The sequence below is a fragment of the Fukomys damarensis genome, unplaced genomic scaffold (genome assembly GCF_012274545.1).
Source record: "Fukomys damarensis isolate Sample0158 unplaced genomic scaffold, DMR_v1.0_HiC HiC_scaffold_36, whole genome shotgun sequence".
In the NCBI taxonomy this organism is placed as follows: Eukaryota; Metazoa; Chordata; class Mammalia; order Rodentia; family Bathyergidae; genus Fukomys; species Fukomys damarensis.
In genome coordinates, this window is record NW_022900948.1 from 14434943 (window position 1) to 14461850 (window position 26908).

At 46.9% G+C, this 26908-nt stretch overlaps 1 protein-coding gene across 2 annotated transcripts in view; it reads right to left on the minus strand.

Annotated features, from left to right (window-relative positions):
- Pax5 (paired box 5) overlaps positions 1–26908 on the minus strand; it is a 175833-nt gene that overhangs the window by 38989 nt on the left and 109936 nt on the right. For both annotated transcript variants that reach the window (XM_033759183.1, XM_010619397.2), the window contains exon 8: positions 6615–6716. In XM_033759183.1, the coding sequence (XP_033615074.1) occupies positions 6615–6716 (102 nt within the window). The remainder of the gene's footprint in view (positions 1–6614; positions 6717–26908) is intronic.

Below are 26908 nucleotides of genomic sequence, written 5' to 3' on the forward strand. Positions count from 1 at the left end.
TGGCCAAGTCTAAATCCCAAAACCAAGTTCCAAGCCTATCTGTCAGCCTCCTCCCCATGAGCTCCCCTTGCTCCTACCAACCTCCTGTCCAGCCTAAGCTGCCCGGGCTGCACTTCCACCTACATGAACCCACACTAGGCCCAAGACTCAGCCCACCCTGCCCCAGTGCCCTTGCCCGCCTTGTCAGCCAGAGTCTGAAGGGCCCCTTGCCAGGATTCTTTTCTCAACTGTACCAACACCAGTAGCTCTCTATTTTCTCCCAGCTTATGACATTCAAAGTCTGCACCCTCCCCCACTTGGTAACGCTATCTTTGTAACTACATTCTTCCTCCTCCTCCTCTTCCTCTTCCTCTTCCTCTTCCTCTTCGTCTTCTGCCTCTGCCTCTGCCTCTGCTTCTGCTTCTTCTTGTGCTTCTTCTTTTTGCCACAGGGTCTCACTTTTGTCGAGACTGACCTGGAACTCACTATGTAGCCCAGGCTGATCTCAAAATCACAGCGATCCTCCTGCCTCAGCCTCCCAAGTGCTGGGATTACAGGCATGCACCACCACGCCCGGCTTTTAGCTACATTCTTCTTTAATCAGCTCTTCCATTGATCCATGGGCTCCATGGGATATGAACTCTGCTGGAGAGCTCTGGACTTGATGTCTGCCAGGCCAGCACAGTCATGCATATCTGCTAGGCTTCTGTCTTTCCTATCACACCCAGATCCCTACCTAATAATAATAATAAGAAGGGACACTGATATGGCACTTAAAAGGTGCAGGGCAAAATTATAAGAGCTTTTACATATATTACATAACTTAGAGTTTATATTTATTATCATCGTCCCCATTGTAGAGAAGGAAACAAGACCCAGAAAAGTCATGTAACTTATCTAAGTAGCACAGTTACTGGGAAGCAGGACGGTAATTCAGACCTAGGAAGTCTGGCTTCAAAATCCAGGCTTGTGACTCACGCAGCCTCCCACCGCTTCACGGCATGGCCCTGAATCCTGTTCCCAGTCCTTTGTCAGCCCCAGCACCCTTGGCTGCACTGCTCCAGCCCCAAACTCACTGGGCCTCAGCTCTCACTGGCAGCCCAACCTGAAGTTCCCCATTTTATGTCAGATGCTGTATCCTGTGTGCTACTAGGTGCTAGGCTAGGAAGCAAGAAGGCAGCGGGAGACAAAGTACACATAGTCCTGATTACTGTAATATTACCACGTGCCATGAGGAGCTCAAGCAAAGCCAGGGGAGGACAAGTAAACCACTCCTGAAATCACTGCAAGGTACTTAGCATCATGAATGAAAAGAGCAAGGTTCTCCAAGAGAGGAATGGGGCCCTGGATTAGACGGCGTGTGTCCAACACCCCAATCCCTGGAACCTGTGGACATGTTAAGTCGCACGACACAATGGAATTAAGGTTGCAGATAGAACTAAGGTTGGTCACTAGCAGAGCATCCAGGTGGTCACGGGTTGTCACACAAGCCTTTCTAAGTGGAGAGGGAGGCAGGGGAGAGAAAGATGGCAGGAGGACAATGAACTGTCCCAAGTTGCCAGCTCTGAAAATGAAGCAATGGGATCATAAACCAAGAAGGCAGGCAGCATCTACAAGCTACAGGAAGTAGTAGTTTGTGGTGATTTGTGATAGCAGCAACAGGGAACTAATACACTGAGGTCATGGGAGACAGTCTTTTTCAGAAGGGGAAATGTACAAGGGGAGCCAGGCAGTCTGGGCAGAGACGGGTGGAGGTCAGAGGAGTTGAGGCGGGAAGGGACAGGTGCTTCATTCTTCCAGCAGAGCAGAGATGGAGCCAGGTGTCTAACCCGCCCTGGCAGCTGGCCCAGCCCTCCTCTGTGGCTCCTGACTCCCACTCCCTCTCGTGCTTTCATCACCTACTTCTTTAAGGGTTAAAAGCCAGCAGGCCAGTAAGGAACTTATTTGCAAGGCATCTACAAGTGATGTCTACCAATCCACGGCAAGTAGAGTGAGTGCCTAGGACCACAGGGGCCCCGCAGGCCTCCTATCCAGCTTCTGCATCAGCTGCACTGCCTGGACTTCCTGGCACTCTGGTCTAAGACTCTGAACAGGAGTCAAGTAAGGGGCTCACATAGTGGGCATGTGCTCCCTGACTGGTTCTTCTCAAAGATGCCTACCGTGTTTTGTAGACTCACTAAACCCAAAGGGCAGTAATTCCCCTTCCTTCCCCGCCAGCCCAGAATTTTTAAGAGTTTCAAATGCCATGTCAATATCTGTTAGGTTGCACAAATATCTTCAGGCAGGAATCAAGTAGTTACACCGATCAAGACACCATGGAATCTTTGGTGCAAAACTTTTGGCATTTGCTGTGACTTGATGAAAATAAATCTGAAAACTGTTTCCATTCTAAGCTGATACACTACGCTGGATTTGCTTTCTTCAACACAACTGATCACAAAGAGGTAGACAGAGTTTGCAGAGCTGCAGAAATGGAATCTACAAACATTACAGAAGAACAGAGGCCATGTTATACAGACACAGAAATGCCCTGGAGCCAGAATCAGGCGTTCAAGCTGACCAGCTGACATTGAATATGGAACAACGTTACATCTACTCTTTCAGGCCCAAAGTTCCACTGCACAAGCATACCCCGGAGACAGTCCCTCCCTTGTGTATCCCAAAAGCAGATGTCATAAATGGAAACCTTCGCTTCTAAGTGGAAACAGTGACAGCCAAATGTTCCCCAAGACCGACAGTGGGAAAACCAACCTGGAAGGTTCTGATTCCCCTGTAGGCTGTACTGCTTGCCTCTGGAAAGCGAGGAGGGAAGACTGTTCCATGCGGTGAAACCGACTGTGACAAGGGAACAGCCTCAGGGAAAGAGGCAGGATAAACAGGACCCCAGGACCTGCTCAGCTGGTGACTCGAAATGCACCAGAGTGACTCTAAAGGCCCTCTGGGGCTATGATATGGGATCATTGCCTTTGGTGCAGTCATAATCAAGTGAATGCCTCCTGGACTCAGAAGCCCAAGAGCTGAGGGACCAGAAACCTGAACAAATATAAAGGTGAAACCCTCAAGCAGGATTTGGTATATTCAAATCCTAATCCCTGGAACCTGGTAAGTGAAGGTTCCTCATATATAACTTGTGAATGCTGCCTTATAGATAAAAATGTGTGATTCAGTTAGGATCTCGAGGGGGGAGATTACTGCGGATTATCCAAGTGGGCCCTAAATGCATGTGTGTCCTTATAAGGGAGAAGAGGAAGATCTGGCACACACGGAACAGGAGGTGATGTGAAGATGGCACAGGGCAAGACCCTGGCCTAGGAGTTATGCACCCACAGCCAAGGAATGCCAGGGGCCACAGAAAGCTGGAAGAGGAGAGGCCTGGGCTTCTCCCTAAGGATTCCAGAGGGAACACAGCCTGCCAACACTTCAGTTTGTCCCAGTGGTACTGACTTCAGACTTTGGGCTGTACAGTTGTGACAGACTAAGTTTCTTTTGCTTTTTAGCACAGGTTTGTGGTGGTTTATTATAACTGCCAAGGAAACCAATACAAAGGTCAATAGAATTTTCCCTGCCTTTTTCATTTTGCCAACATCCACCAAAATGACCTAGATAGTGCTAGGGACTGTGAAGGGTGGAAAAGGCTTAGAAAGTCCCACTGAAGGCCTCATTCACAAAAAGAATTGTGAGTGTGTTAGGAGCTGGAAGGGAGCAGAGGACAGTGGCTAATGGGCCATAAAGCCCAGAGGAGGCCACATCAGAAGGCTTTGTGGGGCAGATGATGTTTGCCTCCACCTTGAAGGGGAAGGCTGGGCACCAGCGGTCAAGCAGGGCAGTGATCTAATCAAAGGCACAGAACAAGGAAGGCCACTGACTGTTAAGAGCCCACGGTGTGCTGAGGACTAGTGGATGGTCAGGGAGGGTGAAGACTGGGACAGAGAGCAGGAAAGATAAGCTGAGGCGAGGCTGCAGAGATGCCTGAGGACCCCCGCTCTGCTGAAAGGGATCCCTCTCCGTGTTGGAGTGGTAACTGCAAAGACAGGGTGCACAGGCTGCCCAAGAAACAGGAATTTGGAAATATGCTGGAAGTAAGAGTCTCAGAGACACGAAAACACTGGCTTGGACACTGAAGGCTGTGCTGCTGACCTCAGATTCCTATCCCTGACACTGGCTGAGCACTGAGGGAGGGGAAGGGCAGAGAAAACAAAACAAGCAGGTCAACAAGAGAGAAAAGAGGGTGCAGAGGGAGAGATGCAGAGAAAGAAAGAATGCAGGCAGAGAAGAAGTCAGGGGCTCTTGGGCAGCAGGATCTCCTGCCAAAATTACTGTTTTCTTTCCTCCACATTGTGCGGCTTTCCTCTGTGCCAGGAGACAGAGTCCCAAGGGGCCTTGTGGTTGTCCCTGTCCAACTGATGCCAGCAGACTTGATTAGGCTGTACCTTTGCTCAGTCCTGTGATTCCCGCTGCCACCATTACTGGACAAGGAGCAGCCATCAGTTGCCGCTGGGGGTTTGGGCAGCCCACAGCCACTTATATGTGGAGCCTGGTAATTAAGGCTTGAGAAATCACGGGGCCAGAGGGCAGGCTTTGTTTGGATAAACTCTAGAAAGTTCAGCTGCTTCTCTGAACTTGGCCTCCTGGAAGTTTGCAGCAGGGAGCTGAGAGGGCAGCCAGGTGGCCTCAGCTTCACCTGCTTATGTGCCCTTGGGACCAGGCCTGGTGCTACTGCTGCCTCCCCTTTTATCATCACTGAGAAGTAAAAGTTGACAGACTCAGAAAGCACACAGGCAGCACAGCACAAAGCAAGGAATGCCTGACCGGGGTCCAGTCCTCTGCCTGCAAGCTGTGAAGCCTGGGGCAGTTCCCTGACCTCTCTGAGCCTTAGACCTTTGAGAAATGGGGACTGAGCTCAATCTTGAGCTTTTCATGGAGTTGTTACATAAAAGGTTCAAGGGAAAGCACTCGCATTATAGGAAAAGCTACATAAAAATGGAGGCTCATTCAAGACTATGGCCTGAGATCTAAATCACTAAGGGTTAAGTGGGGTGGGTGGTGGTAGTGGTGGTATGTAGCTGAGGAAGGATGGTGGGTGACCCCTCATCTCTGCCTCCTTGTGCACAGTATTTCCCTGGGATCTACCATGGACACCCCCACGCAGCAGCAGAAAAAGCAGAGGTTTTGCAGGTGAACCTGGCAGGCCTCCATGGCATTGGCAAGGCCCATGGCAAGAGTACACACAGAGGCCATTTACCATATGTCTCATATCTAAAAGTCATACATCAAGCTAACAAACCGTTAAATGAAATACGCTCCATCCTCCTACCTTGTTAAATCCATCTTTGACACAACTTGGAGGGCTAGGATAGAATTTAGAACGCTGGGACTCCTTGGTGTTCTGTGCCAGGCTGTGCTGCCCGGGGCAGTGCACTCCATCCATAATCTGACCACTGTGTGCACCCCCCGACTCCACTGACCACCATGCAGGGACTTGCATACCTGTGACGCACCCATCCCTCACATCCCGGCTCTCTCCACATGCTGAGATACTAAGAGCCAGGCTCGGGCCCAAGGGTGCACACCAGTGACATGGGCTATCCTTGGAGGGTGACCCTGAAGAAGAGGCTGGAAGAGGCTCAGCCCGATGGGCTGACAGTAAGATTATAAGCATGTCCCCTTGGGCCTGCAGGCTCTCCCTGGTCCTTGGGGTGAGGGGGACACTACCCAGCGGGGTCAGGGCAGGGCCCCCTAAGGAATGGCTCCCAGAGAGAGGGCTCTTTCTTGCCTGGTCCTGCCTGACTCCCCTACCTCCTACTTCCTGGGCAGCCCCTACTTCCTGAGCTGTTATGAGGCTCCAAAGAGAAAGTGGTTGGGGACAGGGGAAAGGGGAGGGTCTTAAAGTGTCTAGACCCCCCAGGTATTGGAAAGTATGGTGTGGTCCCTTCAAAGGACACCAAGCAAGAGGCAACCCTTCCCGGTAAAGGAAGAACAACATCTAACAAAGCCTTGATCTTTCTTGATGTTTTGAAAAAAGTCTTTCAAACAAAGGATACTTCGAGTAATGCTGCCATGGTAATGCTGTTAACACAAAGAGAGCCAGTACCACGAGGACCGGACACGTGGCTCTCTTTCTAAATGCCTTAAAACTGATGCTTCACTACCTAGAGGGAATTGGGTTTCAGTGGTTCTCAGTTTAGAATCAAATGACAAACTCACCACCTTCCACCCTGTCTGTCTTGAACACAGAAGTGAGATGGCTGAAAGCCCCTCAGGGCTTCTGCTGACTTGAGTCACAGTCAGGAGGGAGGGGAGGAGAAAGGAAGAAAGGAAAGAGGGAGGGAAAGCTGGTGACACCTCCCCTGTAAGCTGGCCCTGCATGCCTCTGTGATCTGACTCCATGTGGCCAGCGAGGAGCTGCCTGAGTGACAGCCTGGGACCCCTCTCTCATGTCCTCCCCAGTGCTGTGGTCCCTGCTGTTCAGGTCCCACTGCACAGCCAGCTGCAGGAAAGAGACTGAGCCAGACCTCCACCTGATTTATTCAGGCCCGCTTCTCAGAAGCATAGAGGTCACCGGGCTGTTGGCCGGATACTCCACTCTGAATCCCCGTCCTCTGCCTGCTGTGGAGACGCCGACAGTGCAAACTCACCAGGCACCATCCCTGTCAGCGTAGGCGCTGAGTAGCTGCCCTGTCCGGCGGGGGGGACGTGCGGAGGGTACCCGGGGAGGGTCGTGCTTGCCAAGTCGCGGCCTAAGGAATCAAAGCAACAAATCACAGGGTGAGTATCTCTGAGGCATGCCGCTTGCCCACAGCTCCCCGACATGTCTGTACATTTGTCACGTCCGGACGCTGAACACCAGTATGCCCCCGTCCCTGCCCCACTGCTCACGCAAGCCTGTGCTCATACACACATCGCCAGGCCCTGGCTCCACTCACTGAGAATCGAGCCAGGGCTCTAGCTTGAACTGGGAATGTGGGACAGCAGAGGTCCTAGCATATGCCAGGACTCTCTCCTCCCCGCCACAAAGATGTTTCTGCTGGGCTCTCTGACAGTGTCCTTCCTCCAGCCGCACCTAAAAGCATCATCTTCACAGACCTGCCTCCTCGACAGCCCACAGTGGGGAGGGGCATCCCTGACTCAGACCCTCTGCCTCCATACTTGGCCCCTCACACCCTCACAGATCCTTCCTTGGCCCAGAACTGTTCCCTTGTGTTTTTTTTGTTTTTGTTTTGGTACCGGGGATCGAACTCAGGCCCTTGCGCTTGCAAGGCAGGCAGCAGAACCACTGAGCTAAATCCCCGGCCCAACTGTTCCCTTGTTTAGTGAAGAAGCAGGAAGCAGAGGCTCCTCCCTCTGTCTGCTCTCCAGCTCCTTGGCTTTGGACTAGGCTCGTGTCCTCACATGAGGCATTTTAGAGGGGAGCAAATGCCCCAGGATTTACCTCTGGGAGCCCTCAGCTCCCCCAAGTGACCAGCATCCATTGGAGCTGTTACTTCTCGTGAGAAGCAGGATTCAACAGGAAACCCATACTGTCAGAACTGACCTTGCTCATAAGGTGAGTTAAGGAAGTTTGCCTGACTAGCCCTCCTGTCCTCCCTCCTCATCTTCTGCAACCCAAACCCACAGCCACTGGTGGCAGCTGCTTCTCTCTAGAGAACAGGTCTTTGTACTCCACAGCTAAAATGCCATAGGCCTCAGAGATTTGCTAAGTGAACAGAAGTGGCCCTGCTAGAGAAGCAGGAGCTTTGGGAGCCTCAAACTGTTCCCTTCATCCGTGATCAGGAACCAGTGCAAAAAGTGCCAGAGGAGAGCTGGGGATTAAGCTCACTGGCTCTGGTGCCTGCCCCGCAGATGCAAGGACTCGAGTTGGATCCCTGGTGCCAAAAAAAAAAAAAAAAAAAAAAAAAAAAAAAAAAAAAAAAAAAAAAAAAAAAAAAAAAAAAAAAAAAAAAAAAAAAAAAAAAAAAAAAAAAAAAAAAAAAAAAAAAAAAAAAAAAAAAAAAAAAAAAAAAAAAAAAAAAAAAAAAAAAAAAAAAAAAAAAAAAAAAAAAAAAAAAAAAAAAAAAAAAGTGCCAGAGGAGCTCTCGCCTACACCATCCCTCTTGCCATTTGACAGATGGGAAAACTGAGACCTAAAGGTGAAGAGGGGAGTGATTGGCTCAGGTCCCATAGGGACAGAGGGCAGAGCAGGTGCCTCAGCCCAAGTTTCCTAACATCAGCCAGACCCTCCTCCACCTCTAGAAGCACCATGGTGGTGCGATGGGGAGCACTCAGGTGCACAGCCTTCTTCAGAGCAGTTGCAGAGAGTCAGGGATCTTGGGGCTGCTGAAAAGGTGTCTGCACAAACAGACGAAGCCCAAGTCTGACCACTGTAATACTTGAGATGTCAGTGGCTAGACTGTGAGACAGAGAAAAATGACAGCCAATGGCAGGGGCTGCTTTGATGAGCTGCTCCTCCACCAGTCAGGGGGCATCTTCCACCCTGGCCCCATTCCCAGGCTCACATCACTGATGATGACAACGACTACGAATGATGCACACTTACACAGAAACTGTAAAACACCGGACCCAGCTCTAAGTATTTTCAGTGGTTAACACCCTTAAACCTCAACAACCTGGTCAGGTGAGATGCTGATACTATTTTCCCTTTACAAGAAATTAAGACTTGTTCAAGGCTGCATACTACCTGTTAAAGATTCAAAACCAAGCAATCCAATGTCAAAGCCACGTGTTTTGGGGCTGGGATTTAGCTCAGGGGCACCCTGCCTACCTCGGAAGCACAAGTTTGATCCCCAGCACCAAAACAAACAAACAACCAAAGCCACGTGGTTTGCCACTCCATTCTACTTCCTGTGTGTGGTACTGTCTCAGCTGTGCTCCCGAGTCCAGAGGCTCCACTGCCTCTCAGCTGGGACACTGCCATCATGACTCATTGGAGCCATCTTGCAGAACAAACTCAACTGCAAGATTTTATGGGTGAGTGCCTTATGGTGGAGGCCAAGATACAAGAGGGGAATATAGACTGCCTGATCGGAGATGGAGGGCGTTACCCCAAGGGAGCTGCAGGGGCTCATGCAGGGGCCCATACACTTCCAGCTGCCCATCAGGGAGAAGATGGCCTTGGAAAGGCAGGGGACTTGTCTGGGGAAGCTGAGCTGATCTAAGGCAAGGCTGGGCCTGGCAGCCAGCTCTCCTGCTCCCTGGTAAAAGGTCCTTCTTTCAATAAGGCCTGCCCTTTTGGCCATGTTTGGTCAACAGTTTCTGCTGCTGTTACACAGTCCTTAAAACCTTGATCCCTCGAGCAAAGGTTCTGAAAATCAGAGCCTCACTGAAGCACTCAACTTAGAAAGCTATATAAAAAAGCAATAAAATGAATCTAGGGAAAGGAAGAGGAAGAAATCGATAAAGCAAAAAATAATGAATTAGGAAACAAAAAAGCAGACAGACAGTAAGTATGACCAAGACTTGTTATTTGAAAAGACCAATAAAACAGATAAACATAGATCAAGATTTTTTAAAAGATTTTTAAACTATCAAGATAAAAAATGAGACTATATAACCAGAAATATAGATGAGACAATATTAAAAAGAAGAGGAAAATGTACTCTACACCAGTAAATGTAGAAATCTCCACAGAAAGTGGTGTAATTTTTTGGGAAAATATAAGTTATCAAAATTAATTCAAGAACAAGTAAAAAAGAAAGAAAGAAAGAAAGAAAAAGGATGCTAGAACAACAGTCTAACAGCCTTGAAGAAAGTGGAAAAAATGCCTTTAAAAATAAGTGCCTTTAGCTGGGGATGTAGTTCAGTGGTACTGTGTCTGTCTTGCAAGTGCAAGGTCCTGAGTTCAATCCCTGGTACCAGGAAAACAAAAAAAAAAGTGCCTCACTAGTTTAGCTGCTTGGGTAAGTTTTTTATTGTTTTTGTCTGGGGCAAAATCTTTATGGGTCACATACTCTTGTTATTAAACTGTTCTAGGGAATATAAATCCAAGAAACTCTTCCTAATTCATTTCACCAAGCTAACATAATCTTGATATAAAAACTGTCTACCTATGTTGCAAACCCAGACGCACACCCTTGTAAAAATTAAACAAAAACTGGTCAAAGACTTAAATATAAGCACTAAAACTATAAAACTCTTAGAAGGAAAAATAAACATAAATATTCACAACTTTGGATTAGGCAGTGGTTTCTTAAATATGACAACAAAAGAAAAAGAAACTGAATGAACTTCATCAAAATGAAAAACTTTTGTGTTTCAAAGAACACCATTAAGAAAGTAAAAAGATGACCCACAAAATAGAAGAAAATATTTGCAAATCATGTATCTGATAAAAAACCTGCAACTAGAATATATAAAGAACTTATAGCTTAATAATAAAAGACCAATTTAAAAATAAACCAGTTTAAAATGAGCAAAGGATCTTAATAGGCATTTGTTTAAAGAAGAAAGAATATATGAAATGGTCAGCAAGTACAAGAAAAGATGTTCAGTATCATCAATCATTAGGGAAATACAAATCAAAACCATAATGAAACATCACTTCACATTCACTACAATGGTTATACTAAAAAGACAGATTAGAAAAAATCTTTGGCAAAGATGAGAAAAATTGGGACTCTAATACATTCCTGAGGGGAATATAAAATGATGAAACCACTTTGGAAATGTGTGGTAGCTTCTCAAAAGATGAAATGTAGAGTTATCATAAGACCCAGCATTTTTACTCCTGCGTGTATCTTGAGAGAAATGAGACCAAATGTTCACACAAAACCTCATACACCAATGTTCACAGAAGCTTTATTCATAATAGCCAAGTAGTGGAGGCAACTGAAGTATCTATCATCTTGTAAATGGATAAAGAAAGCGTGGTATATTCAAACATTAAGATATTTGGCAATACAAAGGAATGACATATCAATACATGCTACTACGTGGGATGATTATGCTGAGTTAAAAATGCCAGTCACACATGGCGACGTGATGTAGGAATCATTTCATGTAAAGTATCCAGAACAGGCAAATCTTCAGGGACTGAAAGTAGACTAGTGGTTGCCAGGGGTGGACGTGGGATCCTTTGAGGTATGTTATGAAGTATGCTAAACTATCACTGTGGTGATGGTTGCACAAATTGTGATTATACTAATAACCACTGAATTATATGTGCACTTGAGAAGGGTGAATTTTATGGTATATGAACTGTATCTCAATAATTCTACTACTTTAGAAATTGTCATCTATTATCACCATCGTCTTGAAAAAGAAATGGCAATCTGACACCAAAAATAGTGAAAGGGTATATTAGTAAACATTATTCATTTATTTATTTTTGGTACAGGGGATTGAACTTGGGTCCTTGCGCTTGCAAGGCAGGCCACCTAACCACTGAGCTAAATCCCCAGCCCATAAACATTATGTTTTTAAGCCAAATAAGTTTATTTTTATAAGAAAAAAGATGTAATAAAAGAAACAAATTCATATATAACAAAAAATTGGCTGCTAAAAATAGCACAGAAGCAAAGTCAAATGAAAACAAATAGGGAGAAATTTTTGCAGCATATACCGTAATAAAAGATTATTATCCCCATTTATCAAGAAATTGTAAAAATTGAAGGGAAAAGACCAGAAATAATCCCATAGAAAAATGGACAAAGTATGTGAACATAAACTCCCCCTCCGTCTATATATACAGAGTCCACCAAAAAATGTATACACACTTCAAGAAAAGGAAAATAGTATGATGTTTTTTCAACAGATTGTGTTACCCGTGTATGGGAGACCTTAGAGGATGTCGTATGTCACAGAAAACCCACTACCACTGCCGGCCCTTAGAGAAGAAACTGAAAATGCATATGCAGCAATCTCAATGACCAAGGTTACCCAAGCAGCAGTTCATGTACTAATAAATGTCTGGAAGCTAATGACCCTCACTTTGAGCACCTCTTGTAATTGTAGAGGCCAAAGGTAACTTACTAATCTCATGACGTCTCAATAAATTTGGTGTTAAAATATGTACACAAGCTTTTCTTTTCCTGAAGTGTGTATACATTTTTTGACTTTCTCTCCTTTCTATATATATATGTGTATATGTATATATGATTTATAATATATATATATACACACATATATATCCCTTCAGTGAGCTAAAAACATATTTAATTTCATTATATACTAAAAATGCAAATTAACATGGGAATGGGAATTTGGAAGTATCTAATAAAACTACATGCATTTGCCCCGTGAACAAGCAATCCTACAATATGCATACACCTTCAACAATTCAAAATATATATACGCACAAAGGTATTCACTGTAGCAGCATTATCTATAACCACAAAGTATTAAGAATTATCTAAATGTCAAAACACAGAAAGTTGGCCAATTGTGTGCACCATGGCGTACTATGTAACTATACAAAAGGAAGAGGAGGCATCAGTAGGCCAAAGTCTGAGCAGGTGAAGCCCAGGAGCTAAACACTGGCCTCCCAAAGCCCTCCAGTGGGCTTCCATCCTCCGCACCCTCCCAGGTCAGAGTCCTCAGGGATGTCTGCAGTCAGGTTCTACTAATGACTCACCGATAGCCTCAGAGGAACAACAGTAGGAAAGGGGCAAAAGCAGTACTGGCCTCTGGAGTTGTGTGTTTGGGGTGCTCCGTAGATAAACAGTACCATCAGGTGGGTGTTGGTATTATGCCCATTTTATAGATGAAGAAATGAAGTTGCCAAGCCATCAATGTGGTCCCAGTCATAGGTGATAGAACGATGGCTAACATTTTTGTAGCCTTTATTGGATGTCTCATGGTTCAAACACAGAGCTGCCTTCCAAATATTATTTATTGTGCTTTATAGATATTGACTTGTAACCTCAAAATCTCTCTAAAGCAAGCTCTATTATTATCTTCATTTTACAGATGTGGCAGCTGAAACACAGAGAGGGTAAACATCTGCCCATGTTCCCACAGTTAGTAAGAAATGGAACCACATCCAAACCCAGGCATTCCGGCACCGGGTTTTCCACATTCTCCCAGCACATATTCATCTTGTCTCTGCCCTAGAGGTCTCCAGATATCAGGAGCTGCTCCCATCCCCTCTCTCTGGCCTTGGCCCAGCACATAGTAGGTGTTTAGAAAACATCTGCCAAGATGACACTAGTCAAGTGGTGCTGATTCTCCTCATCTGAGGGAGTTAAGGTTCTCGTCTCACTCACATCTCCGCAAACACCTCGTCACGCACCCCAGTAACAACTAGGCCTGATTTATCAATTCTTGCCTAGATGCCACTTTTTCTTTTTCATGCAGCCCATTTCTAGGTAGGCTCGCTGTATGTGTACTAATGGGGGGGAATGTGAATCCAATTAACTTCAAATTTAGCTCATCATGAACTTATCTCATTTTGTTACCAGCTCGGTTCTCATCGTGTGGCAGTAATTAACCACTGGGGGTTGTCACTCCCAGACACATGACACAGAGATCCTCCAGCCCCTCGCTTCAAACCCTTGCAGAATTCATTACCCTGACAATATGAAAACCCTTCACTTTGGATACCACAAGGCACCGACCAAATTCCCTCTTGCCTACCTGACCGTGAGTGTGAGTGAGAGGAAGGAGAAATCAAGCCACTTGAGAAGCCATTAATTACTGGAAATGAGCTGAGATGGGGGCAGGAAGCTGGCGATGATTCGATGGGTGGAGATGGCTGCTGGCCCTGACAGCCCAGGATGGGAGGTTCTGTCCGGAGCACCGAGGTCTCTGTACACAAGCCCCACGCCATATGGGAATATGGAGGAGTTGGCTAGGAAAGACAAAGTCCTTCACAAACCGGTCATCCTATCTGCTGGGGACTCAACACCCAGGAAGCCCAAATGTCCCGGGAGAGAGTGACTTGCTATTCAACCTTGAATAAACTCTGCCTCCTTTCTGGGCCTTGATTTTCCCACCTGAACACTCAAGCAGTGGGAACAGGCAGCCAGTAAGGACTATTTCCAGTCCAACATTTCATAGGACAGCAGCATCATTTTCCTCCATGCTCATGGAGAGGGGGGCTGGTGCTGGCCACTACAGAGGGTCTGGCAGTGCCTGCCTTGGCCTTGGCCTCCTACTCACAGCATCAGACTCACCGGAGCCCCTGAACTGAATCACTGTGGAAGGAGGCTGAGCATCACCTACTTCCCATGGCCTCAGGAAAAGAGCATCTTGAAGCAGATGGAGCCGTTGACCTACGCGCCACCATCACAGGACCTCTCACCTAAAGAGGGCACAGGTGAGCAGGTACCTGGTGCCTGGCCTGAGACAGCAGTCCCCTCTCAGCTCTGGCTAGTTTTTTGTTTTTTAATGTTGGAGACCTGCTTAGTTTCATGCTATTTGGAAATCTCTTGACTATGTGAATACTAATAACTCATCCAGTTTTTAAAAATATACACTGAAAGCCAATTAAAACGTGTCCAAATTAGCCTCGAGACTGCCCATTTTCCACTTACTTGTTCCCAAAGCCCTCAAGTCCCCATCTGAACCACCCCATGGCCAATAGCAGCTTTGCCTGCTGCCAGGCCTGGCTAAGGACATGAGCTCCTCCTGGGTGTCCTTGTACCTGACAAACAGGTAACCAGCCTGCAGGGTGGAACAGGCCACAGCAGGAAGTCAAAGCCCTGAACTTTGGGAGATGGTTCTGGGAAGCAGGGGCATGGACATAGCCAGCTCCCGGGGGCCAGCCCAAACTTCCTGCCATCTTTTTCATCTCAGGGGGTGACAGTTTCAGCTTCCTGGCCATGCTGGCTTCTGTGTTCAGTCAGTCCCCAAGTCTTGCCTGACTCCCTTCTCCTCCTCCAAGGCACTGCCCTAAGTCCCTCCTCCCAGGCCTCCCTGTCCCTGTCCTGCCCCAGGATCCACTCTGAGGACCCCATGAGGCTCCAAAGGCAATGTACCTGCTTCTGTCTTGGTTCAAACATTTCGCCAGAACTTCAAACACTTCTGCCTCTGGGATATATGTCATCTTCCCAGGGGACCTTTTTTTACACCATCACAGAGCCTCATAAAACCCTTCTGCAAGTCAAGAAACATTTACAACTTAAATAAGAAGCAACATGTAGACCCCTACAACATTGTGGGGCAGTACTCAGTATCCTCTGCAAAAAGTAGACCTGCATTGAGCACATTCCTTACTATTTGACTAGAACTCAGGCACTGGAAAGCTACATGTTCATGTGCAGTTATCAGGCTTGAAAATAACCCTGAAAGTTTAGGCTGCAATTTCTTTCTTTCTTTCTTTTTTTTTTTTTTTTTGGTTTTTTGAGACAGGGTCTCACTATGTAGTTGAGACTGACCTGGAACTCACTATGTAGCCCAGGATGGTCTCGAATTCACAGTGATCCTCCTGCCTCAGCCTCCTGAGTGCTGGGATTACAGGCATGCGCCACCATGCCTGGCTTAGGCTGCAATTTCTTACAGGACATTAAGCAATGTTGTTTCTAGTCTCATAATTTTATTCTAACATATTTTAATCAGCTTCTCTGGATAGATGATAATTTTTAAAAGACAAAACCTGTTCTTCAAATGCTCTTGAAAAGTTGTACCCTTTTACAAGTTTCTTCACTAATAAATGAAATTAAACCTTCATTTTATGAATTGTCCATTTTATATTTGTACAAGAATTATGTTATGGTTTGGATAAGTGTCCCTGTGACAAAGTCTTGGTCCCCATGGAGGTGTCATTGAGACATGGTGGAGCTTTTAGGGGGTGGACCACAGTGGGAGATCCTTGGGTCATGGGGGTGGTGCCCTTAAAGGAGATTGCGGGATTCTGGCCTCTTCCTTTTGCTGTTGCTGTTTCCTGGCCCATGAGGTAACCAATCTGCCCCAGCCTGGGCTTCCACACTGCCAACTGTAACCGCCTACCTACCTCGGCTGCAGTCAGTGGACACAGCAGATCTGGGAGGGTCCTACAACGAGCTGACTAGCCATTAGTTTGGGAGGTGTTGTTTACTTAGAAACAAGAACTCTAAAATTATTTTCCTAAAATTACTGAATTCCCCCCTTTAACCAATTCTGTTTCTAGTTGGCCTGGCTAAAGATCTAATCTGGATTTGTAGAGCCAGGAAGACAAATCTGAGAACTTGGTACTGTTTATTTTGCCTTCATCAGCCCTCCCCTTTCTTCCTCTGAAGGGAACTCATCTTATTTCCCTGGAGTCACAGAGAGCTATCACACTCCAGTCCTGTCTCAGTTTGGAGAACATGCTTGTATTTCATCTGTCTGGCATTTTAGAGCAGACACTGGGGCTCAGTCAATATCTCTGTGTATGTTTGTGGCATGATCTTCCTCAAGATAGTAACTGTTGATCACACACACACACACACACACAAAACAACAAAAGCGGGGTTCTAATTAGTAAGGCTGCAAGGCAGCTCTACTACTTTGGTAGCTCTAGGCCTCCCTCCCAGGAAGATACTTGTCCAGGAACAGGAGGAAGGCAGTATTTACAGCAGGAGATCACCAGGGCAACTGCTTCTAGCTCAGGTCTGCATTCATCTTTCATTCATTCACTCATTCACGTATTAGCTGACTTCTACTAGGTTTTAAGTACCATCCTGAGTGCTCCAGAGGACCCAGATGAGGACAACTGTACTCATGATAACTTCAACAATAACTGCCATCTAGAAAACTCCCTGTTCCAAGTGCTCTGTATGTGCATCTCATTTAAGAATCACTGCCACTCTGGGAGATACGTATTGTCACAATCCTCAATTTGCAGATAATGTCCCCAGCTTGTAGGAGGTCGAGGTGGATGTCTACAGGAGTTCTGACTTCAAAACCTGTACCACAGCCCCTATCATGCACCGCACATATTCTGTTTCGATAGGTGAATCACAAAATACAAAATGCACCTCCTCTTTGACCAGTAGGTCTACTTCTATGGCTCTGCCTTTGCTAATACACAGAAGAGTACACCAAGGTTCACATTTAATGGGATGGAAGGAAGCAACCCAACTATCCATTGTAATGGCTAGAATGAATTAGGTGACTTCCTTATAGTGGACGATTACACTGTTTTGAAAAGCAATGAGGTAGATGTGAATGTGGAGATTGTGGAGAGATCTCCAATGTATTTTATTAAATGAATAAGGCAAAGTGCAGAAGAATATTGTGTATAGTGTGATTCTAGTTATGCTAGTAAAAACATGGATAAAATCTATGAGCTAATAGATGAAAAAATGTTCCTGAGAGTGTATGCAAGACACTATTCACTTTGGAGAGGATTTTGGATCATCAGAGACCTAAGGCTAGGGAAAGGAGATTTATTTTTCATTTTATATTTTTCCATATAGTTTAAATATTTCACCATATGTATTACCTTCTATTCAAAATTAACATTTTGATTTTAAATTAACTTTTTCTTAAAAGCCAGAAAGAGTCTGTGCCCCTAAGGGTTCAGTCATAGTCTGAAAGGGGAGATGATAATGAATCCAAGATACTTGAGGAGTGGTGTTCCTCCCTGTCCCCTGATCTTTTGCCGGAGCTGTCATGTAGGAAACATTTTATTTTCCAGGACAACATCATGACAGCAGGAGCACAGTGACCAAGCTGCATATTCAAAGCTCAGGGTCCCACCAGGCCTCTCCCAGGCCAGCACCCAACCCTGAGTGGCGGTCTGCTCTGTCTCTTTAAAATGCACCACCCAACAGTCTCAGCCCCCTTCAGTCTGCCTATGAGTAGCCAAAAGGTAGGCACAAAGTGTGTCCCAGAGTCCTCCTGGCGCCAACCCTGGCAAGCCTGACCCTCATTTGCACACATTTTCAATAAACTCAGTAGCTTAGATTCCCAGCCTTTTACTGTATCAAAAATTGTAAAGTATGGGCCAGGAATTTAGCTCAGCAGTTCCGCTGCCTGCCTCGCTAGCACAAGGTCCCAAGTTCGATCCCTGGTATCATAAATAAATAAATAAAATAGCCAAATACAAAGAGGGAGAAAAACTTCTAAAAGCCAGACAAACTGACATTACAAGTGGCAGCAGCAAGGATGGAGATAGAAAAACAATGCAAACATTTGTGGACTTCCCACAAATAGGGAAGGCCAGCAGTCTGGGTGTTTGGTGGCAGCACAGATTCAGAGGCTTCACTCTATCAAGAGGGTCAGTAATACTTGTTGACAAAGATGAAGCTGTGTACTGTCATCAGAGGAAAGTGACATATATCTCTCCAGCATGATTATGTGCATCTCTTATCCAAGAGGTTGGTAGGACAAACCAGTTTGCTAAAACCATGTAATCATAATTAGCAGGTGAAGAAAAGCTCCATTTTCCATCTCAGTCCAGTGGTTCCCTGGAAAGCTCTTGTGCAGGGCATGGCAACATAACAGACCTCCAGGAGAGGAGACTGCTGGGCAAGACCCACCTTGACCCCAGTCCTGGTTACAGTGCCCCGGCCACACCATCTCCCAGCTGGCTGGAGAGCATCAGACATCTTTGCCTTGTGATGTTTCAGAATCATAGAGTCCGGATCTGGACTGAAAATTGGGTGTCATCCAGTCAGTGCTTCCTACCCAGGGCTGACAATACTTCCACATGTTTTCTCAGCATTCTTGCCCATCCTCGATAGAGGCTGCGAATGCAAAACACACTTCCCAAATCTAATGGCTGGAAAAGTCCGTCTCCTGAGAGACAGATTCCACATAAAATCAGTGGCTACTAAATGAAAAACAATAGAATGAATAAATGCATACAGAGAAAGCACAGAGTTCTTGTGAAGTGGCCTAGATTGGGAACATTACATCTTTGTAAAAGAAGACAACGTGGCATAATAGAAACAAGGGCCATAAAGCTGTCAGTCTCCTGGCTGCACGTTTGCTAGCTGTGTGATTTTTGAACAAGTTGATGGCCTCTCTGTGTCTTAGTTTTCACATTTATAAAATGAAGATAACTCTACCTGCCTCATAGCCTTGTTGTAGCTTGCATTAAATTACTACATGCGCATAAGGCTCCTAGCCCTGGGCCCAGCTCAGGTGTATACTCATTAAAGCCACTTGACAACTGTGGCTCCCTAGCTCCAAAGCCACCCTTAGCCTAGCCCAAGAGCACAGCCAGGTGTATCTTTGAAAGCCCTGCTCACATCAAGCTGCTGTCAGAAGCCTCCACGGCTCCCCACTGCTTACATGCTGAAGTCCACACTTAGCTAAACGCATGGGCTCTCAATCTCGAGTCTGCCTCCTGGGGCCCAAACTCTGCCACCCACCAGCTGTGTAACCTTGGACAAGTGACTGCCTTCCCCTCCTCACCTGTCTAAGAGGACAGGGGCCAACAGTTCCTCAACGATGGAGTGAGATGACACTGTGGACACACCTAGACCGCACCCAGCCTGGACCTTCCCTAACTGCCTTCCCCTGCGCACTCTCAGCACCTCCCTTCCTTGGGTTGTGCCCCACCTCTCTCAGCTCCAGGACCCACACAACTCATGTGCACATGGACAAATGAAAGCTGATGAGTGTAGAAGGAAGCAGTGCTGTGTCCCATGTGGAAAGCCTTGGGTGCAGTCTCACCAGCCCTGCCTGGAGCACACGCAGGGACGGACAGCAGCAGTGGCACTGCTGATTTCCTTGCAGTGCAGATGTCCTGCTCCATTTACTCATCAGAAATTAGTGTTGTTATTGGGAGGCAGAGCCTAGGGTTCTAGAGGACAAACTCTGGCAGCAGACTACACAGATTAAAATTATCAGCTGTCTTAAAACCTCGGGCAAGCCTTGCTCTCTCCTCTATAAAATGGCCAACAGTGGCATTGCCTTGGACTGTTGAAAGGATTTAAGATTTTACTGAAGTAAAGCACTCAGAAAGGAATGCGGCCCATGCAAATGCTCCCAAATGTTAGCTAGTCCTGCTTTTACCTCCAAGGTACTGAAGAGGCAACTGTGTTGAGAGACATTTAAAAACTTTGCCAATGTTGCACAGGCAGAAAATGGGCCAATTGGAGGGACACGGGGACAGGATTAGAAATGCCATCAACTCATGCTCCTAACCACCTGATCAAGACTCCTCCTCATGGGGCTCAAATTCAGGATGGGTCAAGTGTGATGGGAGGGGCTGCTAGGCCTTTCAAGCTATGGAGTAAGGTCAGCGCTGGAGGATCAAGTCCACAGCCCTGGAACTGGAATCGAATCTTAGGTTTCCTCTTTGCTACATGTTAGGATGGAGACCTTAGGTAGTACCTTTTGATTCTCTGAGCCAAAAACTTCCCCCACTGTGCGTACTAAGGTGGTGATAAAAGCCTGGAACTGGAAATCAGGAAGCCTTCTACTTCCTTACTGTGCTTGAGGCATGTCCCGCCCCTCCCCTCTCTAAATATCTCCTCAAGGCCACCCACCTAGGGGAAGATCAAAATATGATACAAAAACATGAGAACTGACAGCTCTATTTAAGAAAAAAGTCAACAGGTAAATGTCTAAGCCTCTGATAGGCTTCTGATCTCTTGTAAAGGGACTCAGGGGGTCACTATCCTAACTTTTGGTCCTCTGGCCAGATGTAGATATCACAGAGTTGGGCCAGGAACCAAGAAAGCCCAGCCAGACCAAGCTGACTGTTTGCAGTGCCAGCTCCCACCTCTTGATTGTTTCCCCAAATCAAGTAACAAAGCCAACATTAGTAGCCAACCTGTGAGGAGGTCCCATGAGAGAGGAGGGTTGAGCTGGTGTGCTGCTTGCCAGGGAAAACCAAGTCCACCTTGCAGAGTCACCTCCCAGGGTGCGCAGCAAATTAATGTGCTGCAGAAAACATGCATTAAATCACACTACTGGGCTGGCACTGCGAGCTGCCAAAGCTCCTCGGCCCTCCCCTCCCAGAGAAGCTGGGTCAGGTACCAGGGCTCGACTATTGCATAGAATCAATGTCTGCTTCTAAGAGCTCACATATAGCTCTTGCCTGCAAACCCCTTCCAGTTTTGGTTCTCAGTTTCTCTTGTAAAAGTCACCTGATCAGCCCTGCCCTGCCTCCCTCATGGGCCATCAGGAATCCCATATGGGATCAGAAAAGGAAAGCTCTTCATAAAGTGCAGGGGAGGGTGGTCTGCTGAATAGGGAGTATCATACAGGGACAAGTATATGAGTCAGCTAGGCCTGGGATCAATTTTCTGGTTCTTCACCATGTTAGTACCCACAGTGGGGGAAATTTTTGGCGCAGAGAATAAAAAGGTATTGCCCAAGGTCTCCATCCTAACATGTAATAAAGAGGAGACATGAGATTCAATTCCTGCAGTTGGAAGCAGCCTTCCTGGAGGAGGAGGTACCAGGACCAGGCCCCAGGGGCAGGATTCCTTCAGGAGGAGGTAGAGAGGGAATTGGGTGGAGTGAGAGCAAGGGATTTAGAGTATCTGATCTGTTGCCTCCCATCACTCCAGGTTTGAGCCCTGAGGTGCAGATGAATTTGGGACTGAGTCTGAGCTTCCTCAGGCACAGGTAAAGGTAGGGGTGAGGTGGGGCAATGGCATGTAAGATGGTAGGACTGGGACTCAGCAGGGGAACAGACAACCAGGCTGGTCCAAGGACATACATGGCTTATGAGCTGCCATTATAGTGGCTTGAAAACCTCTGCAGGGTCAGGAGCCACCAGAGCCAAAGGAATGCCAAAATTAAAACAGTCCAGGGGGTTCAGGGCCCCCAGGGCCTCTGAACCCCTCATTCTCTCAACCAGTGAACCTCACTTCCAACTAGTGTATTAAAGCTCCCCAGGAAGGATCTGAACAAAAATTTCCTTGGCAAATTTTTAAAAATCTCCATACTTGTTGGAAAATGACCTGTTTCTTACCTTGCAGGTCAGGAAGCAGCCCCCATGGGGCAGGGCCTTGCCCAGGTAACTGTGCACAGCCAGGCCTGGGTTCAAAACTACACGCAGCCTTCCTCATATTTTCTCTATTCCTTTTCTGCCTCTTTCCTTTCCTTTTCTTTCTCTTTTCACAGAACACCCCTCAAGCTCAGGAAGCAAACTCTCATTTTTTTCCTTCCAGTAGCACCAACATTCTTGATGAAGCAAAACAGAATGACTGCTTTTGTGAGCAGAGCTAAGAGTCCCAGAATCCTGGCTTCACAAGTGTGGCCCAAGTCAACAGGATTTCTGGTGCCTTGTTGAAACCACCAGGCAGGACTGAGTAGGGGGAAACACACAGAAACGAGATGTCACAGAATTTGGCACTGAATTTCTCCCTCTCAGCTACCAGCAAATGATCACACTTCATTGAGCCTCATTTTACATATCAACAAAATGGGAATATTAACCCTTGCTCAGCCTACCAGGGTCCCTGCGCTTTGGAAGGAGAGGAAGGAGAAAAGGAGGGAAAGAGAATAAGGAAGAAGAAGGCAGAGCCTTCTTGTGCAAAAGAAAAATGGAAACGTTCAAACATGTAACCCAGTGTGGCACACAAGCTTGAGCTTTAAAGCTCCATAGGCCAATGCACACCATCCCAGGAGCCTATGTACTATTTACAAGACTTCAGGCAGGTTATTTAATTTTTGTCCCTCAGTTTCCTTTTCTTCAAAATGGGGTGAATAGTGCCTTCTCCATAAGATTGTTTTAGGTCTAAGCCATGTCACCAGAAGAAGGAGCCCCATGAAGTCAATTCACATGTGCAAAAATGTCTCTTTTCTCCCCTCCAGCCTCTATACCCCAGGTCCCCAGCAGTCCCCTCCATCCCAAGCCCCTTCTGCTTCAGCCTTCCCCACCAAAATGAACCTCACGGGGCAGGAGGATGCAGAGAATTAAAACATGCAATCAAACAGCTTCTTGACGGGAAATGCTTTGGAAATTTTCGGCTCCATTTACTTCTCAATCTAATTTTGTCCTCGGATGCACATTATGCGCGAGATGGGATCTCATGTGGTTTGCCCGGCGCTCAGCATGCCAGCAGGAGGCAGCCGGAGTCTCAATTGATACTCGTGTCTCTGCTCACCATGTGAAGGGGCATAATGAGGGCACCCAGCAGGCTACAGGGGCACCCCTCGGCAAGAAGGACTGGGTCTGGACACCCTAACACTCACAGCCCGCTTCTCCCACTAACACCTGTGGGGCAGTGATTAGGGGATGACAGCCAACTCCAGCCACAATGTGTATTCCCATTGCCAGCCACTCCAAGTTGTCCTCCTGCCTGGCTCCAGCCTCCTCCAACTGGATCCTGAATCCTCGCTCCCCAGCATCTCTTCACTGCCCTTTTTCCAATCACTTTGCCTGGAGATGTATTGGCACCAGCTCCCACCCCCACCCTGGCTCCAAATGGCTCGTCCTCCCTGAACTCACCCACAGCTTAGCAAATGCTGCTGCTGTGCCCTGACAGGAATGGTGCCCACTTCACCACTGTCACCTCCATGGTAGACCTCGTAGGCCCAGCTCCACCTACTCACAGTCCCACAGTCTCCCTCAGTGCTTTCAGAGCCCCAGCACACAGCTCTCCAACCTGGCCCTTCTCAGACTGCCTGTGACATCTGACCAGCAGAAGACATAGGCTGGCCCTTCCAGCTCAGAGACAGCATCTTGTTTACCTGTTTCTCTGTGGTGCCCCGAAGGATGCTTAGGCACAGAGCATGCTCATCAGCTCTAAGAACATTTTCCAAGCCCCTCCTCTGGGCTAGGCCTGTGGTAGATACTGAGGATTCTGTGCCCAAAAGGACAGGAAGATCTTTCTGTGAGTCCAATGGGTGTTATTCTTCACCCACACTCTCATCTCATTCAAGAAAAGCCAGTCTCTAAAACACGGGAGCTACCCATGCCCTAGTCAAAGAAAAAAGCCTCCTTATGATCCCCAAGGGTGGGACAAAGGTACTAGGTTCTTTATTTTTCCTTTTCCGTTACTCTTACCCTGGCCCAGGTGTTTACTACAAGTTTCTCAGATCCTAAAAGACAGCCTTAACCCACCAGCTTCTGGCCCAGGCCCCTTTCATAATAAGGACTTTCCTTGGGCTTCAGGGCTCAACTGTTAACCATCCTCATATCAGAATCAAGTGCAATCAAACCCCCTCTCCTGTGGGTGGTTTCTAGCTTATGTGCAGATTCCCTTGGGTAATTTAATGCTGCCTCAAACCCTGTAAGAGGCAGGCAAGGGGTGGACCACAGTAGATAAACAACTCAAAGAACAAGGCCTCCTCACTGCCAATGCCAAGGGACAGCCCCAGCCCACACTATCTTGAATATCTTTGCCCACTCTAAGTTTTAAAACTTAGAGTTTTTGGCCTCTTGACACCACAGCACACCTTGATTTTGTTTGGAGAATTTTCTACTTTAACAGTTTAGGTTTCTCAAAGGAGATATCAGAAATGAAATGTCCCAGCCTCCTCTGCAGCTAAGGCACAGCACACTTCTGGCTCTACCAAGCAGACACGAGTGTGTGAGGCTTTAATTCAGAAGTTAGTGACAGAAAAAGCAGGCTTCACATGCAGTCTGACGGCTGAGGTATAGGCCCTAGTGGTGGCACCCAGGCCCAGGTGTGGCATCCAGGACACAGTGGCAGTCAGATGTAAGCTGTAGCATCTATATCTACAGGCCATGGTGTGGAGGAGTCCTGCAGTGTGGCTCAAGGGTTATTACTAGCTGTAAGGCCTCCAAGCCAGGCTCCATGGCCCTCTAGGAGAACAGATGTGGCTCAAGGGTTATTACTAGCTGTAAGGCCTCCAAGCCAGGCTCCATGGCCCTCTAGGAGATCCTGAGCATTCTAATATCCTTAGCAAATCCCTTCTGTCCTTAATTAGACAGAAAGAATGCTTACAATCTGTTCACAACTGAGACCTGGATGGCTCCTACCTCCAAGATGCAGAACATTTAGGTTCTGTTTCAACCTTCACCAATCGTTTCTTCCCAGACTTCCCCTTACTTCTTTCTTCAGTCACACTTGTTCTCTGGAGTCCCTTTCCAGATCTCTCTCAACTTTCCTTTGTCTTTATATCTTCACTCAATGACCCAGCTCCATCTACCACCTCTAAGCCTGTGACTTCCAAATTCTATCTCCAGCCCTGACCACTCCCCTCACTCCGTTTCTGGACATTTCCACCTGGGTGCTGCTGGGGAACCACAGAGTATCCAACCAGCTCCTCTTCTTATAGTCTTGGTCTTAATCAGTGGCTCCATTATCTACCCAGTTTCCCAGCTCCTGGACCTCACACCTAACCCCATAGTGAACTGATATAGATTCTATCCTTGACTACTTTTTCTCCATCTGCGTCTTCACAGCCTGGGGCCAGGCCCCCACCCTTTCTCTCTGGGTTTCTACAACTCCCTTCAGTGGGTCAGGTCTTCTTGCTTAGTCTTATCCTCTCTACACCAAGACTTCAGAGAGCTTCCTTTGAACATACCATTCCCTAATGTTCTTGGAGGCTCTTCAATTATCTGGGGTCTGACCCCAGATCATAAGTAGCCTCTGTGGCCTGGTCCTCCCTCATTTCCAGCTGCTTATCTCTACTGCTTGCAGGTCCTCACTCACCTTTATCATCCCTACTCATTTCAGCTGTCATTCTTCTTACAGGAATTCTTCCTGATCACCTCCCATACAACCTCAGGAAGGTGTGACTGGGCCCCTCATCCTCCTGTGACACCTGCCATTTGCTTCTCTCATTGTAATTCTACCCTTTAAAAATGTTTACTGAATACTTTTGCTGGTCCAGGACACTTGCTAAGAAACTATGCATGAGTTCATTTAATCCACATAGCAACTCTAGGAGGAGAGAGTTTTTCTCATTTCAGCTGAAGACATTTACTGTCAGAAAATTAAAGTGGCCTTTCCAGAGTCAGTCACTAAACTAACTGAAGAATATAGGATTGGAGCTTAGCATTGCCTAGTGGATTCCCTAAACTCCTGATGACAGTGCTTTGTTGCTTCGTCCTAGGGAGTTTCCTCTGCATTCACCTGGTGAGGCACAAACCTGGCCCTGCCACTTCACTGTCCTGAGCTCTTACAGTCCCTTCTGTAAAGCAAGTATCACGTCTCTCCCTCATACTCTCTCAAGAATGGAAGGAGGATCTGAAAAGTAACAAATGTTAAATCACACAGTAAACTATAAAGGGTAGTGCACAAGCATACTTAGGATTTGTTCCACCCAGCAATTTCCTTGCTCACTTTAGAACCAGAGGATTCCATCTGCTCCTTCTTTTATAGGGAGGCTGAGGAAAGAGCTCCTTTTCCTCCCTAGGCCAGCATGTCCCTGGGATAGTTAAAGCCACCACCTAGCTGTTCCCATCTCCTTCTCCCAAAATACAATTGTGACAGTCAGGCAAAGAGAGGGAAAAAATCCATAAAGGCTCAGAAAAGCAGAGGCCAGTGGAATTCTCCAGCTCCTGACCACCAGTTAGTGACGTCAGGATTTATAACTGTATTAAATGGTGTGACAGGCAGCCTTGATATATCAGTTCCCCCTTCTTCCCAAATCACAGACAATAAAAGCTTTGGCAGTGAAAGTCATTCATCATCATAAAGACCTGAGACATCCCAGTCATCAATTTCACTCACATCCTTAATACACTGGAGAGAGTGCAGGAGTTGAGCACCTCAAAAGGGGGGAGGGAAAAAACACGAAGGGAGATTGAACAGGAATAATTACAAAGGTCAAAGAAGGGATTCATCTGAGGGGGTGCTATGGAGAGGGCTGGTCCCATTGGAGATGTGTTCACAGAGAAGCTTGGAGGACCTGCTCTGGGCCGCCCAGAGGCCTGGTCCCTGGATAGGAGCCAGGACAGGAGCAGCCAAAACAGGCTGGGGAACCAGAAGATGAAATGCTGGGTTCAGGGGAAGCCATATCAGGCACACTAGGACCTTAGATTCAGTACTAGGGAAGCCTCTGACTCCATCAGCCACACTAACATTAAAGAGATTTTAAAGTAATGACCCCATAGGTGTCTCTTCATAACCTACTCCCATGTTGGCCAGAGGGCTATCCACGCTGGCTATGGTTGTCTTCTGGGCAATTCCTTTTAGCAACTCTCCAGCGCTGA